General features: G+C 37.0%; 1 protein-coding gene across 3 annotated transcripts; it reads left to right on the top strand.

Annotated features, from left to right (window-relative positions):
- The first annotated feature begins 1,651 nt into the window (after positions 1-1,651).
- LOC119729249 lies at positions 1,652-16,459 on the top strand. Of its 3 annotated transcripts, none has more exons than XM_038201838.1 (13): positions 1,652-2,165; positions 8,639-8,992; positions 9,741-10,103; positions 10,566-10,646; positions 10,986-11,030; positions 11,174-11,212; positions 11,362-11,397; positions 11,577-11,615; positions 11,753-11,791; positions 12,943-12,993; positions 13,507-13,611; positions 14,330-14,426; positions 14,949-16,459. In XM_038201838.1, the coding sequence occupies exons 1-13, from the start codon at positions 2,090-2,092 to the stop codon at positions 15,358-15,360; spliced, it is 1,737 nt and encodes a 578-aa protein (XP_038057766.1). In that variant the 5' UTR covers positions 1,652-2,089; the 3' UTR covers positions 15,361-16,459. The 3 variants fall into 3 exon arrangements, with proteins under 3 accessions (XP_038057766.1, XP_038057765.1, XP_038057767.1); XM_038201837.1 differs by having other exon boundaries at positions 11,359-11,397; XM_038201839.1 differs by lacking the exon at positions 11,753-11,791 and having other exon boundaries at positions 11,359-11,397.
- Positions 16,460-17,381: the final 922 nt, after the last annotated feature.

Below are 17,381 nucleotides of genomic sequence, written 5' to 3'. Positions count from 1 at the left end.
TGGATCAGTCATTATCTATGATACAGTCGGCCACTTGCATATTTTTAGGGCGTAACATTTACGGTGAGGAATCCGAAGTGAAAGTAGTGGAAGATTAAAAACGTTTTTTTTTTCTTGATTACGACTTTTATAGTCGTACAAATAATTTATTTAAGTCGTAGGTTTCACTTTAACAGTGAGAGCTTTAGTTTTGAACAAAAGTTCTCAACAGTCTACGAAATTACTGCGATATTGCCACGATTATAAAGCTAGTTTTAAAATGTATTCAGATTATTGCTTATTTCCTTTAAACATAAAACTGGAACGCAGATATGAGGTTTTATATGGAATCACCGCGTTTTAGGAAACATGCTGACTCGTTGGAATTCAACAAGGCAAGTGTATAATTTTAATTCGTATGTAGTGAAGCTACAATTGATGATCCGTCCTTTCCAAAACAATGCGACTATGTATGATACCGCATTCGGCATAATGTGTTTCTCGGATAAGGCGTGGTGCCCTTTTCAACACTGTCATCCTGCATATTTATCTTTCGGGAGAGCTGTCGTGTTATTTGTTCAAAACCAATTTGTCATGTTCGCGGAGAGACGCTGAAAATGAATTAAAATGAGCATTGGATTCAAGCGACGTACGTGCATGACAAAGCAATGATGTGCGACACAGCTGCTACAGCATAATTGTTATGGTATGAAGTTTACAAAAACACAATCTCCAGTCATGTGTTTGTATTGGATCCATTATTTCCTATTGTCCTTTTTGTATCATGTTATTGCTTACTTAGTCTGTGTATACATCCAAGCAACAACTTTTTCCCAGTCAATATCGAAGATGACGAAATAAAACTGTCAACTGAATTTAGAACTATGGGTACACGATGTCCTGACCAAATCATGATATTTAACCTTTTACCTTAACTAAGGGCTTCAATAGTAAATTGGTATTGTCCGCCATTATTCTATGGCGACATACCAATTTCATTTTAATTGGCTACTCCAGTCGGAAGCAATGCATTCGGGTTATTTGACATTCAACACATATTGCCGTTAATATTCGAAACACAGAAGAGACTACTTTATTCCAAGAAAAAAGGATGACGTAATGGCCTAGGTAATGACCTGTCGTACATATTCAATTGTTGCGCGTCAAGGAACGTTTGCTAATTGTGCGGGTTATGCATGGTGCGTTATTTAGTGTTAGTAGTCACTGTGAAGATTAGTCTAAAAAAAGGTTGGTACGTGGGTGTGGTAGTACTTAATGCAAAATGGGAACTAGTTCCATGAAATCCAGTAAGCACGGAAGCAAACCGCGTTTGAAAACCAGGAACACTACTGATTTTACCCTTTTTTGGTAGTCTGTAGAAGTTATTTTCCTTCTGTCAAGTAAACTAAGTTTTATTATCGATTTGCTGCAACCAGACGTCAGAAAATACATGCGTAATTAAAGTAACAATTATTTTATTGACAAAACTTGTTATGTTTTTAGATGTGCTACATGTAATGGCATTTTTGTGTTATATAGCGACCGTGTACGTATGAGGACAGTATTCTCCGTGTGCACGAAGTGGTCATTATCTACACGTTAGAAATATACCGGTACGCCTCCAACGTCGCTTTTTAATATAACCCCAACTACTCGTTGTGAATAGGAGTTTGATCACAATCCTTTGCCTGTGTTTAAATAACGAGGCGGGTTGGATTGTGTAGCACACTACAAACTTGGCGCTGAGGCATTCACCCACGGATCCCATCAAGGTCTTTAGCATATTAATTTCAGAACAGACAACGCTCAGTTTTTACTGTAGGTTTGCAGCGGCATGTGACATGTTACGAGACAACAATTACAAGATTGTTCGTTTCATTCGGGGATGATGTTTGTACAGCTTTCTTATGCATCGATCGCGTTTCTGGATTGAGGTCAGCTCAACCTGTGGAATTCACGAGAAGACGATTATCACGAAGTCGGTTCCTGTACTCCCCTATGTTGTCACCATCTCTTTTCTGTTCAGATTTTGTTCACGACACCAAGTTAAAAGAGGAGGTTAAATCTTGTCTACCGTTGTTTTGGGCAAGGAGGATATAGAATACTAACGATGTCTGGGTTGAGGCGCTGTATGTTCGTTCTTCACGTTGCCATGGTAATCTTCATCAGTAACACACATGGGCAAGGTAAGATTACACTCCGTTCATCTCCAGTTTGATTTCCATGTTCTATCGTCACTGTGTACTTAGTGTGGTATTGGCGTTAATACCTGTGTGCTGATTATACCCAACATTAAAGTCACACTTGTGGTATTAGATTTAACACCGGTGGTATCTTTATCGGTTTTAAATGTTTACACCATCGGTATTAAATTTACACTGGAGTGTTTGCAGTGCAGCTAATGGTTTTATAGACACACATGTCTCTGCTCAACATGGTAAAATAACTACATGTGTGATGGAGGTTTCTTTTGCTTTTTTCTGAATAATCCTTTTGTATAATTTGACAATGAGATGGTAACTGTAGCTTCCGTTTTGGTTGCCATTTGCATAAGTTAATTATGAATGTGCGCATTTCTTACATCACGCATGATCGGTTAATTGCTGTCACAGCATGGCACCTTACAAATATTGTCGGTTCCATAATTAATCACGAACCAGAGGATCCGGGGTTCACTAAATGCCGTTGATTGTTTTGCTAGCTTCAGTTTTACAAGTATGGAGCAACAAAAAAATGTTAAAAAAATTATGTTATGAAATTTAGACATATATGATCTTGACACCTTTTCCGCAGCCGCTACTTTAATCCGTTGTGTGGTCTTGCTATGGCGTTTTTGTGATGTTTACGCCGAAGTGCATCAATAATATATTAGCGTTTCATTAATATGATCAGCAGCAATATTCAATAATATATTAGCGTTTCATTAATATGATCAGCAGCAATATTCAAAACGGCCGGTTATACTGATATTATTGAGCACAGCCATTGCAATGTATTTGTAATTCGACAGCCAACTTGAAGCGGATTATTTATTCAAAGCCTATTTAATGAAAGGATTTCAATGTTACCAAACATGCTATGGCGGTATTTTGTAAACAAGATACAAATTTTCACCTTTCGGTTGAAAAGTCCTTTGATAATTTCCTTCTAAAACGTGTTGTAAATATGTGATGGCATGTTTTTACATTGGCATTCTGAATGGTTGGAAATGTATTGATGATGTTTATGTTAAAAACATCTTATATTAAATACTGCGGAAGCTTTTTTAAAAATGTGAAAATGGTCTAAATTTGCAGGCACTGCTGAACTCAACATTTCTCAGACTGACAAGGTCTGAAAGCTCCCTTTCAGACGTAATCTTGCAAATTGTATACAACCATTTCGACATCATTAATCAGGATTATATAAAACACCGGGAAATTTGACGTTGTATTATGACATGGAAATATTATTTGATATTTCATCAAATAACACAAACACCAAGAAGGGTGAAAATGAAGTTACAATATTCACACAGCGTCAATGCTTGGATAATAGTATAGGCATCCATACTTGTGTGCAGGGTGAGTAAATTGATTTTGTTTTGCTGAAAGATTAGTTACCTTTTTTGGTGCTCCATGGACAGAACTTTAAAACGGCGTTGTGTTTAAAATTCCGTAACTTGATAAGTACATGCGTGATTTGAATGATTCTTGTACCAAAAGAAAGCTTAATAATTGGGCTTTCATATCCTACAGATTTTGAAAGTGCTACATGCAGAACGTTATTAAAATAATGGTCATGCCATTTGGGTTTCCTTCTTTTTTTTTTTACTCACCCTGTATAGGTATATACATGTAGTAGATTCTGTCGGTGGTAAAGCATGATTCAACATCGCAATTGACCCAGAATCATCGCAGCCCACTGCGCTATATATACACAACCATCCTTTACCATATTTGCTTGGTATCTGTCTTCGTATTTGTGCAGTCGGCTTGGGTTTCCATCGAGGAACGATTGTCATTATTGTCGTGTGGTGATGACTCTCGTCACGTGACATTCTCCCCTCTGCGAAACCAAATTACTTTAATTTGAAGGTGTGGCTACAGAGGAAAAAACAAATTAACAAACTGTTCTGCCCACGTTACAATTTTATCTTTCGTAGTTAAGTGCGCTTGTGATTGAATTGCTTTTGTGGTGACGTTTGGGTTTTTCCCCCCGAAATGTTATTATTTTGTTTTTGATCGAATTAATATTTTCTTCCAATTGACCAGTATTTTTCTTGTGTTCAGAAATAAGACTTTTATGATTGCTTTCCTTTTCTCCTATCTATAAAATAATTTAAAAATGGATTGGACATTTTATATCAAGGGACGCTAGAAAGAGAACTAGACTATTTTTTTTTACTAATCTTTGAAAAAAAATGTGACATCTTGAAAGTTGATTTCTATTATTGAATGACTTATTCAAACAAACCAATTGAAACCTGTATATGAGGTTGCTTCAAAATAATGTCAACATATTGTCTTAAGGACTATCGAGATAATACATGTGAATGATTTTATATACACGTCAATCCTTAATTTAAGTGGTAGATGTTCAAGGACTTAGGCTACCTCTCAGGCTCGAACCAAGACCACTAAACTGGATTTATTTTGGTAAAATAAATACTGTCCTTCATGAATTAATGGACCAACGATATACCAGTCAACATTTTTATCAAGTGACTTTCGACGAGCAGTTTGTATCGAGTAGGGAGGAAACAATCACTGCTGTTGACTGCCCCATTGAACATATCGAATTCCCGGGGTTGTTGAGACTGGAATATTAAATAAAGGAAGGCATATATTTGGGTCAATAGAAAGATATTGAATGCACAATAGCCCAGCGTACATCAAGGACAACTTGAATTGACCTATAACGTGTAGTGTTACTCCGCGTTGGGCAGGGCGCCTGGTTTTTGGGGGGCGATTGCGCATGTAATGTAGTTACCGTTTATAGCCTCAAGAAATCGATATGTCAGATTCGAACAATGCGGAGGGGAAATTGTCATTGTCGAATGTTTATAGTAAGCAAAATAATTACTCTTTAATTATAATGTTGGTGTGTGGCTTCGTACTCGCACAGTATCGATGTACAGCAATTTGTATTCCACCTGCAACAATGTTTTTTCCCCGTCAGATTCGATTCTCAGGTTGTGAATATTATGAAGGTGTTGTAAGGTCAGTATTGTTATAATACATGTACCACCTTTTCCAGTCACAACGTGGAAAACCTCTGAGGTTTATATTTTGACTCCATTGTGCAAAATGGATTAAGGCATGTGTTTTACTGTCAGTCTTACGAAAAAGGCATGGCTAAATTTATTCTGTAGTTTTTATCCGTTCGAGCCAAATCGGGTTATATTTTACAGAAATCTAATGCATAATTCTTTAAATCCAAAAGACCGTTGTAGAGAGACCTTTTCCTGTGATGCTTTGTAAATGTTATGTATTATTTTTCCTGCTCCGACGACACTTTGTAAATTTATCTGACAGGCGAATTAAGACTTAAAATATCAAAATTAGTGTCACACTATTTGGCCACTAAAAGATCATGTAAAGAGTCACACTTTAGGTGCATCAACAAGATTCTTCTCTCAAAATTCATCAGCTAATTGTCAGTATCTCTCATTAATATAGAAGTGGGTGTACAAAGTAGATCCTTCTTTGATTGAGTTTTCACATGTAAAGTACAATAATATTATAGCAATGATAGACCTACAGAGACTTGCCGAGGACGTAAACGTTGAATTTGTAGGAAACATGGTCCGTTTCTTTTTTTTCATCTGTTTTTTATCTACTGAAAAGTCTGTTATGCACCAATTAAAATGTGTGGTACAGTGCTTCATTGATGTACGTTACTTAACGCTGTTCCAAGGGTGACACCATTTTTTTATTAAGCGAAACAGCACTTTCTTATGGTGCTAATCAATGCATTTTTTATGCATACATTTTTTTTTACCATGGCATGCCCAAACAGTATAAAACTGGTTTCAATTGGAGCCCTGCATACATTACACAATATATATGACTACATACCCGTACAATTACAAATACAATATCATAAAATAAAGGCACATGGAATTAATGCATACTATTAAACAACTATTGTACCTGTTTGTAAAAAGACAAGCGGGAGCGGGTTCTCTCGGTTTCGGAACCAATATATTGCGCAGTTAAGGGCAGTTTTATAATCCACCTAAAACCTTTGTCCACAATAAGTCCGAATCCTTCTACCAAAGAAAATAAGGTTAAGGCATTCAAGTACGTAATTAATTGGTCTCATCTGGGGAACGTAGACATGCCTGCATTACTCTGCATCTAATGGACCTCTTTCACAGAATCAGGCCTCTCCAATCAGAGAAAGAGAACCCTGTGACCTTGCAAGAATATATGCCTTGTTGACTGTTTGATTTTCTCTTTCTGGAAGAAGTCACGTTCAGCCGACGCTAGAAAATGAGTTTTCTTAACAATGCTGCTCGCATTCAACGTCTAAATTAGGGTTTCTGGTTTTTTCCCCACTCATTTTTGAGTACCAAATTCTGTTCTTGTTGAGGTTGAGCGATCATTACCACGAATGTACATGTCGGTTTTTCCGAACAAGACATGAAACCACTTTGAAAAGATAACTCTAAAATTATCAATTTCACAAGAATATTAAACGTTTCCTCTGGATTTATTTTGCCACATCTCATTTAATTCACTCATTCGTAGTTAAAGCTAATAAATAATTGATACATTTTCAGATGAAATAACCGACAGAATTTATCTTGTTCGTGCACAAAATTAATTACATCGTTCATTAATTATCCACAGTACATAATCCATTTCAAACAGTACCGGTACATATCCATTACATTATTTTCAATCAAGACCAATTTCAACTCTTCTTTTTTTCTGATAAAATAATGGGCTTCTTCTATAGACCTTTATCATGCTTACACCATTTCAGTCATGTTCCTTGTATCCAAAAACTGTACTGAATAATAATGGGGTTTTTGTGCCTAAAGGAACCAGACTATTTTTCCTTCCAGCCTCGCTTTGGTTACGTTCATTTGATAAGGAAAAAATCAAGATGGCCGCAATATGATAACGGTCAATAGTCACATTGTTCACTAATACACCCGCCCTCTCAATAATGTTTTTTAAAACCTTTATAATATAATTAAAATGCAAACTTAAAATTCCCAGTGGTTACCTAATTGTTATTTAAATTCACTTCTGTTACGTTTAGCCTGAACCAATTACCAATCCGCTGCAGGTGTAATTACTCTATGTGTGCAGAACCTAATTCTTTACAAATTCCTGGATATAGGTATGATAAATACATGTAACACACTACTGTACTACATTCAGGTGTAAAGAACCAGCTCGGTCAACAGTGGCATGGCATCGTTGCCAAGAGAAGGATTCGTGACAAAGCGAAACTCTGTCACTATACCTTCTCATTTTCCGGACGAACAATAGAGGTATTGGCTGTTACTTAGCAACTCTAATGAATTATTCATTGCTATAGAAAAACACATCATCTTCCTGTAGGTGGGCAATAAAATTTAATCGTCCCAGTTTTTAACATGGTTGGTTGACTTTTTTATTTTTATTGCAACGTCGGATCGTTGTCCGTGTAAAAGGATTCCAAATTTTCACTTATTGCCTTCACTTAATTGGGAAAGGTTTTCTGGGTTTGAAGAATCTTGTTACAATGGTATACAATACAATGCTGTGCCTGTGTGCATACATTTTTGGTTTAAACTTCGAATCTCCATTCCGTTGTGAAATTCGAACAGAGTGTCTTTGTGCAAAATCGGCAAGAAAAATAAAAGTGATTTCGGAGTTTATTCAGCAAACAGTGAGTAAGCCTATGAACCCAATGGTAACCGAAAGCTCATACAGTCGAACCCTGATAAGAAGAGCACTGTTATTACAATATTCTGCTAACAAAAACAAGCAACATTTTAGGCCCGAAGTCTTTGGTTTTCATTGTTTTTCTTTGTTTTCCATTATACAATGTACCTGTTATAACAAGGTAATTCGTAAAGTCCCAAGGACCTCGTTATAAAGGTGTTCGACTGTACTTGTGAAATCAAAGAAACCTATATCAACAGCTATGGTCGATGCTTTTATACTCTCTTATTTCAAGGGGTGAACATTTTACTCTCTAACTGAATCAGTGAATCTGGGGACAAAGACGTTTAGAGTGATTTATCCAATGTCTTAACCGTGATGTTTCACCTCAAATCGTCTGCTCCCTACTTTCAGTGGTAGAAGGATTAAAATCTCAAATATTGGAATTATATAAAAGAGTATCATCACCAACAAACATATTAAAGGCAGTTTTGTTTCCTTTTTTTATTTCCAATAAAACCTCCATAAAAGGAGATGAAAATTACAATAAAAACATACAATTATATACGTAACAACGTGTACACAAACAGGATAACCCCGACACTCAAGGACGACCCCCAAATAATCCAGACAATGTCAGACAATTTATAATTCAAATTATGTTACGAATATAAAAAAAGTAATCTTTAGTTAAAACAAAATGCAACTATCGCTGATCGATTTATCTTTTTCTAAAGGTTATGCTGAAATCCAAATTTGAGACAGTGACATTTGATTTGTTTCTGTTGCCACAGATTCTCGCTTCCTCGGCTGTTTCTACGACTCCGTCACAAACCGGGTTCTTCCAAACCTGACCTCTTGCAATGACGTCATGGGATTATGCAACAACTACTGCAACAGCAACGTCCCTTACTGCCAGAGCTCTACGAACATGTCCGTCACGACTTGTCTGGGCCTGTGCGCCCGCAAAGACTTCGTTTACGCGGGGCTCCAAGCCGGTACGCAGTGCTTCTGCGGCAGTCGTACGGCGAGGTACGACATACACGGGGAGGTACGCAACGAGCACTTGTACTTGTGCAGGTCCAACTGCAGCGGAGACAGCACGCAGAACTGCGGAAGCGACTTTCGGATGCGAATCTTTGAAATTGGTAAGCTTTACAATTATCATACTACAACAAAACAACTCAGCATGAATATATTGTGGTTGATGTGCAAGTCGCCGATTTTATGTTTGTATTCGATTGGAATCGATAAGAACTTGAAAGGGAAAAATACAGAGCAATGAGTCATTAGAGGGCGCTCTATGGTGGCGCATCTATCTTGTTGTTTTTCTATGATCAATAATCATGTGCAGTAACTCAGTGAAGCAATGGAGATTGGGGAATAAAAGTGCATTTCTTCCTCTATGCCTGATTGAAACCTGACGTCATTTTGTAACCGTATCCATGTGGAGTATGTTATCGTAATTATATGGTTATAATTAATTAATGAGAACGAATAACAGCAACATAGCTCTATGGTGGCGCATCTATCTTTTTGGTTTTGTATATCAATTCAATTCAATTCAATTCAATTCAATTTATTCATCATACCAGCATGAAATTTTCCTTCTCGCTTAGCACATAAAATTTCAAATACCTACAATACAGAAAATTAAATATATAAACATACAGTATACACGTTAAAACATTCAATGAAAAAAGGCAATAAATTGTGCAGTAACTTCAAGCAATGGGGATTGGGGAATCAAGGTGCATTTCTTCCTCTATGCCTGATTGAAACCTGACGTCATTTCGTATCCATGTGGAGTATATGTTATCGTAATTACATGGTTATAATTAATTAATGAGAACCAATAACAGCAACATAGCTGGGGAATACTTGATTGCTTGGCAGGTTGTTTGCCCATTGATGCTCCCCCAAACTCGACGTTATCGCCGGCCAACGAAACCTTCTTTGAGACCGGTCGGACCTTGAATATCTCCTGCCAAGACGGTTTCTTCCCAACCGGCCCAGGCAGCTTGACGTGTCTCCCAGCTGGACAATGGAATCTCCCGCCGCCATCTTGCCTACCGGACGTCTGCGATGCACCCGAGCCGCCGAATGGCACTCGACCTGCCGAACGGCCCTCGAACGGCACTCGGGAAAGTTCGGAGTATCGTGGAGGGGATACACTGGCTTTTGTGTGCATTGACGCGAACGTCACAATCAACATCAGCTGTGTAGAGGGCGAGTGGCAAACTGACGGAGTGTGCCAAGGTGAGAATAGGTCCCAATTTCATGGAGCAGCTATGCAGACATTATGTGCTTAGCAAAATGTTGTGCTTATTTCCGTGCTAATAGTACGACCCAGATTAGGAATAACAAATGGGTTATTAAATACAAACGAGCTTTCGTGCGCATGCGTAATTGCACGCATGTAATTCAAATCAAATGAACGACAGATTTCGTTTCATGCTAATATGCGTAATTCTAACGAGTTTAATGACGTCAAATGTGTTTTAATGGGATCTATACAGATGAATTCCGAAGTTTTAAAATAATGAATGAAGTATGACCCGCCTTTGGGTGTTTTAAACAAAAGTCGCATTTACTGTAAAATTGAAGATTTTATATACTGATTGATGGCCTTCTTTGGGATTTTAAACTGAAAAGTATTTTATTAACCAAGTAATATCCTAAATTTAATAATATTTTTCCTCATGTTTTCTACCTTCACAGAAATTCAGCTAACCACAGAATTTCAGCTAACCAATGAATCCACGAAAGTAATGACGTCCATGGTAACAGAGACATCTGAAGGTGAGATTGGGATGTGTTTTTCTCCATATTTGTTTCGGTCATCATTTCTACTAATTCACCCCTCGTGCATCTAAAATGTCACCACCTTTGAAGTGTGAGATTTTAATGTCGCCATATGAGCCAAGGTTCTTAGACGTTGAAGGCGTACCACCGCGTCCACTCGAGTGTGTCGAAGTCAACTAGACGATAAGTGGTTTGAGTATACATGTTGTATCGGTATCTTTGTATTGCTTTGATGAATATTGCAATCTGTCCGTTATAGCGCTACTGTCAATTTACATCGTGTTGTGCAGAAAATATAATCAATATTTTTTTCTCCTGTTTTTTGTTCAATTAAAGATACATCACGGAGCGGCATGACCACGCTAATGGCTACAGACAGACGTATGTGAAGTATTCTGGGGGGGTCTTTTTTTTTTTTTTTTTAATTGTCCGCACAAGTTTACTATTCTTAACTTTTCCTTACACATCTTTCATAAAATTTGGAAATATTTTGACAATTTGCTGTGATTTCTTTTCTTTCACAGCCGTCCAAACGAAAACAATGAGTCCTGGTTTTACAGAAGGTTGGTTCACTTTCTTTGTTTCTATTTGTGAAACCTGGTATGAGCTTTATTTATTGTTTTTATGTCATCGAATTTTACCTTATAAAAACATGTCTTATTTAATTTATAATACTTTTCGGGAATTTCTTGTCTTTTACTTACTGCAGCAGTCCAAACGGAAATAGTGAGCCCTGGTTTTACCGCAGGTTGGTTCATTTTCTTTGTTTCTGTTTGGTAATTAATGTGTCAAATTTATCCACTTTGTCTTCGAAATTTATGTTGTCTACAACTTTGATAAAAAATCCCGGAGATTTGCATTTCTTTCACATGTTTGATTTAACCTATGATCATATCTATGATATATTCGGTGATTTTTCTTTCACAGCTGTCCCAACGGCAACAGTGAATTCTTTGGTTACTGAAGGTTCGTTCAATTTCTTTGTTTCTAATTGTAAAATTATTGATAAACTTTATTCATTATCTTAAGCTTTCGAAATTAACTTCCTCCACATTTTTTTATTAATCTATGATAATTTGCGACGATTTGGGTTTTTTCCGCAGCCGTCCAAACGGAATTAGTGACTTCTCTTTTCACAGAAGGTTTGTTCCATGTCTTTGTTTTTATTTGATTCATTCAATCAACTGTATCTTTATTTCTGGGGAAAACTAATAGTGTGTGGAGTAGACTTTTTAGAAAAAGAAACGCCACAAGTGCAATTTTTCCTCATACCGTGTTTATGAAGTAAAATATTCAGCCCAAAAGTAAATCAAAACTATATATAATCGAATTGCAATGATTGTAATCGAAACTAAATCATTAGAATAACATGATTGTTATTAATTCTCTCGGAAAGTAGGTTATCGCACTTTCGGTTCCTGATTTATTCAACCAATTCAGGGAAGAAAAAAATATCGCTGTGATAGCCTAAGCGATCGAATGGAAACTGCTAATTTGAATTGCATTTAATTGTCAATCACACAATGATTTATCGATGGATAAAGTGAAATTATATTTTAGTTCCGGTCTCAGTCGTAATAAATAGTTTTGAGATTATTGTTTACGAATTTCATGACAAAGTGAACCAAACGGGAAACTGCAGATTCTGTGAAACACAGCATGACTTCAAAATGCTTTGTAATAAACGACAGAGATACAGATTTTAGGAACAGTCTGTATAAAGCGTTTAAACGTGTGCATGTATAAGCTATCAACACTTGCAGTTGGTCAGGATTTGTAAAGGGGTGTATTGCGCATGCTTGGGGCTCCCGTTTGCGTTTCAGACTGCAGTGTTTCGCGATGCGTTTATTGATGTAATTCCTGTTAATGAACCCCTTAAGGAGACATTTTTTGTCATAAGGTATACCTTAGGGAGACATCGGGGACTCCCTAATGTCACAGCTCCTATTTAGAGGCAACGTTTTACAGTCACAAATAGGCTAGATTGATTGCTCATGGTCCAGTTAGTACAAATACCAGAATTCGTGGCGCTAGGATAAAGAAAATTTGGGTTAGGGGTCATTAAAGATGGAAACATTTTGTGTACAACTATATGGGAATGTCCCCTAAGGTGCCATTCCCCGTAATTATAATAATTATTTTTATTAAAGCTGGTCAAAAATAGCATGTTCACATGCCCACTGATATCAATTTGCATCAATCAGAAAGTAACGATCGATGGTCGTAGTTGTTCCATACCACTGACATGTGTTTTTTTCTCGGTGCATATTGCTGTTATTTTCCATTTGTATAGAAACAACGGAGCAGAACCGAACGAATGCGCCGATGGCTACGGACGCGAAAGGTACTAGCAATTTCCATCATTTCAAACCTAGCAATTAATTTGTGCTCGAAGGGATCTGAGAACAAAGAAAAACAGTCAAGTTGCAGAACAACAAAACAATTGTAGCATGCATGACACATAATGGTTCCCATACAAAACACAATGCCCTCTAATAGAGTTTCGAAATTGGAGGTTCGTTTTAGTTTTTACTTATAAAGATGGGAAAGGGGAAGTTCTTGGACGTACAGTTAAATTTATTTTCATTTTTTTATTTGGCTGTAAACAATTAGCGTGGTTCTAATTTATAGCTGACAGGTGATACACCTATCCTGTACATTTCAAATCAATTTGCTGGAACAATCCATCAATCAAAATAGATAATAAAATAAAAAAGACCCATCCTCCATAATAGTGTAGTAAAGCACTAGGAAATGAGAGCATTGCAAGATCCTTAAAATATACGGATAAGAAACTAAATTATGTTTTCATGTCATGTCACCATCTAAGAGCTTTATGTGTTGTTACTTATAACAGAAGTTACAGTCGCCTCCCAAGCAGGAGTAACGAACGGAAATGTCACCTCGACGCCTTGGGAGAACATGACAACATTAACGCCGCCTGTCGGATTTCCCCGTGAACGTAAGTGGATCTAATCGGACGCAACAAATGTACTGGGATTGCTTCATTTGTGGGAGAAAATCGAATTTACATCAAACGGGTGGTCATGTACTGTACAGGTCTGAATTATATATTGCCTTTATTTCTTTCAAAATTAATCGCCTTACTTGAAAATAATGAGTTATCAAATAGTGTCATTTCAGTTTATATATGTAAAGAAGAAATAAGCTTTACACTGCATCCGTCCTATTGGTCTTTTTTTAAATTCATGGTTTGAGTAAATTCTTCTGTTTTACCAAAGTTACCCAAATCAAATAACGCCCTCTCTTTTTGTCCACCATATCTCAACAAGGCTATTTTAAGTTAACGTTGAGCACTTACCGATATTTGTCTATAGATGGCGCTGTTTCACTAACACCTTCGCCCCGTGCACCACACCTGTTTCTCGTATGCTTGAATAGATCTAATCGATTACCTGATTATGCGTGTTGCGTATAGAGATCGAAGCTGAGATAATTGCAAAGGGTCATTTGTTTCGGTGGCATTTGTTGTCATGAAAATTAAGCATTGGCTATATTGCATGCATAACTGGCACTCGTTGATGCAAGATATCCACATTTCGGTTATTTTCATGGCCTCATCCAATGTATCCCTCTATTGAAGACGTTGTATATGACGGTGGTAATTTGAATGTGGCTTATTTTTTCTGGGTATCTCTCTAATTCGATTAATATTTCAGGACCTACAAGCATGCTGTGGTTGATCATCATTGTGGGAACCGCCCTGTTTCTTTTTGTCGTCGTCTTGTTCATAGCTCTCCTGGTTGCATGCCGAAAGTAAGTAATAGTACACGTTTATTTATAGGAATGTTTCTCATATCACTCTTATTTTTAATAAGGGAGAAAATGCGAACTATGTATGAATAGGATTAAACTTGATAATTATGTTGATTGCATCGTAATTAACAAGAGTGCGGGAAACTCTTCTTTTTTTTTTTTTGCTCTTTAACAGAACTGAATGATAATGTGTTTTGTGCAAAAAGGAACCAGACTATTTTTCTTTCCAGCCTCGCTTTAGTTACGTTGATGTAAATGGGAAAAAAATCAGATGGTCGCAACATGATAATGGTGTATTCGTATTCCTCCCATTATTTTTGTTTTGTGTGCACCTGTTTCCCCATAGAGAGTTTGCACAAAGCGCCCTCACTGTGGACAGACATTGCTTTTTAAAATCAATGATAATGAAAGTTAAAAAAAAAAAATTGGTGGGTGTGTCCCGCCTGCAATTCGGTGAGCCTTTTTGCTTGAACTTTCAAAATTATACCAATGAACATAATACTTGTAACATCCATTTTGCAGGAAAGCCAAACGAGATGAGACGATAAATTTCCAGGAGACTTCACAAATTCCTAGAATTGATGACATGTCACAGGTGAACTATGCTTACGAAGTTGAAGAAATGGACTCGCCCAACCAAAATGGCCGCCAAACATCCGGGTCACCCATCAGAATCAGTACTTTGTACTCACAACAGGAGATCATGATAGAAAACAATAACGGCGGCATACATGAATATGCAAAGCCCGTTACTCCGGCGTACACCACCAGCCAATCGGGAACTGTGCCTAATGAATATTCATCACCCGTGCATCATCATGCCGGCAACGGCGAGGCGCGAACCGGGCCATCGGTTTACTTTGCCGACTTTCCGGAACCAGACTACGATCATGCGAGGCGGGAATCATATGTGGAAGTAGTCACCAAACTTTGAATTATCTTTGGTCTGGTTCCCTGAGAGCAGAGCAGTGTCCCATTACCGTCTTTGTGCTTTAAATTTGGACCAGACCAGTATGTCCCACATCATCGCTATGGTCTAATTATGTACACGCTTATTTTGAGCACAAAGTACACTTGAAACGGGAGGCCATGGTTTTAGCAGTTACATACACCTGATGATGGAACATGAATTTTAAAAGATTCTGGGATGTGTCGAGTCCATCACCCCTGCAAGTCCATCACAAATCCCTGCAAGTTCAGTCCCAATTCAAATCACAAGCTACTCAAATGGAGTTGGACAAAACATTCGTTTGTTAATTCATCCACTGTTTCTTGTGACTGGACGTGTGATTTACTTATGATTGAACTTGTGATGGACTTGTGATTGACTCGACTACATCCCTGCGATGACTGTTATAATGAGAACCATTGGAGTACACTACTCAAAATAATGTTACTTTTAGATGAGGACCTACATGTGTTTGCCTAACTGGAACACGTTCGGTCAGTTGCACAGTGCCTTATATTTTGCACAACTCGTGTAGAGCGATAATAAATAAAAGAATATATTTTAAAACAAATGTATTTATAAAGCAACCTAACAAAAATAGTATAATACCATTTAATAATGTAAGCCTTGTATACGATTTGTGTATCGATGGAAAGCTCATTTCGAGCTCTACGCGCCTATGATTATTCAATAATTCACCATGTAATTATATTACTACGCAAACATTTATTACTTATTAAGTAGAATTACCTGCGTTCCTCTTGGAATTAGCTTTTGATAATTGTGTTTCGAAATTAGCAAGTGGGTGCGTATCGAATGCATGGGCAATATGTCAGAAAAGTGACTTGAAGACAACTTGCCAGCCCTTCCTTTTTTAACCAAAAGCTTAAATTGTATAAGATAATATATAACATCAAATAGTTAGATATATTTTAAAGTGAACTTACAGTGCTACTTATGTATGATGCATTGACATTTTGACATGATAATTGCACTCGCTAGATGTACTCTGCAAAAGAAATATCTTTTTTAATTTAAAATGAAGACAACAATAAGATAAGTAAGATTTGAGGCTTTGCATGGTGGAGATACTAAATAATGAAAGGTTTGCGGAAACACCATGTGCGAATAATTTCTCAACTAAAACAATGGTTCTGAAAAGAACCAGAGGTATAAACTCGACGTTCCGGTCAGTATGCTCTGACCGTCTTCAGGAGAGTTTATACCTCTGGTTCTTTTCAGAACCATTCTCTTATAGTTGAGAAATTATTCGCACATGGTGTTTCCGCAAACCTTTCATTATTTACAACAATAAGAGTAATGCATCTATGAAAGGAAATAGGCCTCTAAAGGGGAAGAGATCAAATGTCACTTGGGAATCACATTTATGTATATTTCGATATCATTTGATCCTTACATTTTGTTTTTATATTCATTTCCTGATGTGATTGCGTTCGATTTATATTTGTAGCACGATCCAAAGAACTTTAAAGTTTAAGAGGCTGAAGAGATATTTTGAATTTTATTTGGATATAAATTCTGGATCAGGATTAATGCTGAAATATCACACAATGAAGAAAGTATCGTTATTATTGAAATGCTTTGCGTTGGTATATTCGGTTTATTCTCAAATCAAACACTTAGAAGCGACATGATTTACTTATCCTTGTTATTTGACTGTTAAGAATTTAAAACAGTATGTTTCGGCACATAAACAACAATATATCCTTATTATTGAAGTGTGTGATGTTAAGGCTTATTTGCACATATTATCATCACGAGTACGGGGACGAGTACGGGGGAAAGGGGAAAGAGCCGAAAGACCTTCAAAATATATTTTACAAAATGGAGATCTCGTTTTGTATCTGCTCACTTCTAAACTCTCGAAATCTATTTAGAAATTTAAGCCACAATATTCTGTACTGTCTTTACCTTATCCGACATTAGAATTATCTGATCTCTTTATAACTACTCCTACCGAAATTGCGCATTAAAGGGCAAATATT

Source organism: Patiria miniata, unplaced genomic scaffold (assembly GCF_015706575.1).
Source record: "Patiria miniata isolate m_02_andy unplaced genomic scaffold, ASM1570657v1 HiC_scaffold_20, whole genome shotgun sequence".
NCBI classification, from domain to species: Eukaryota; Metazoa; Echinodermata; class Asteroidea; order Valvatida; family Asterinidae; genus Patiria; species Patiria miniata.
This window is presented reverse-complemented; position numbering and strand designations above follow the sequence as displayed.

Excerpts from the sequence above, each read along its gene's own strand:
- LOC119729249 (XM_038201837.1), top strand. The coding sequence starts at position 2,090 with ATGTCTGGGTTGAGGCGCTGTATGTTCGTTCTTCACGTTGCCATGGTA. Across the intron at positions 8,993-9,740 it reads GATGCGAATCTTTGAAATTG|GTTGTTTGCCCATTGATGCT; the intron begins GTAAGCTTTACA and ends ATTGCTTGGCAG. Across the intron at positions 13,612-14,329 it reads TGTCGGATTTCCCCGTGAAC|GACCTACAAGCATGCTGTGG; the intron begins GTAAGTGGATCT and ends TTAATATTTCAG.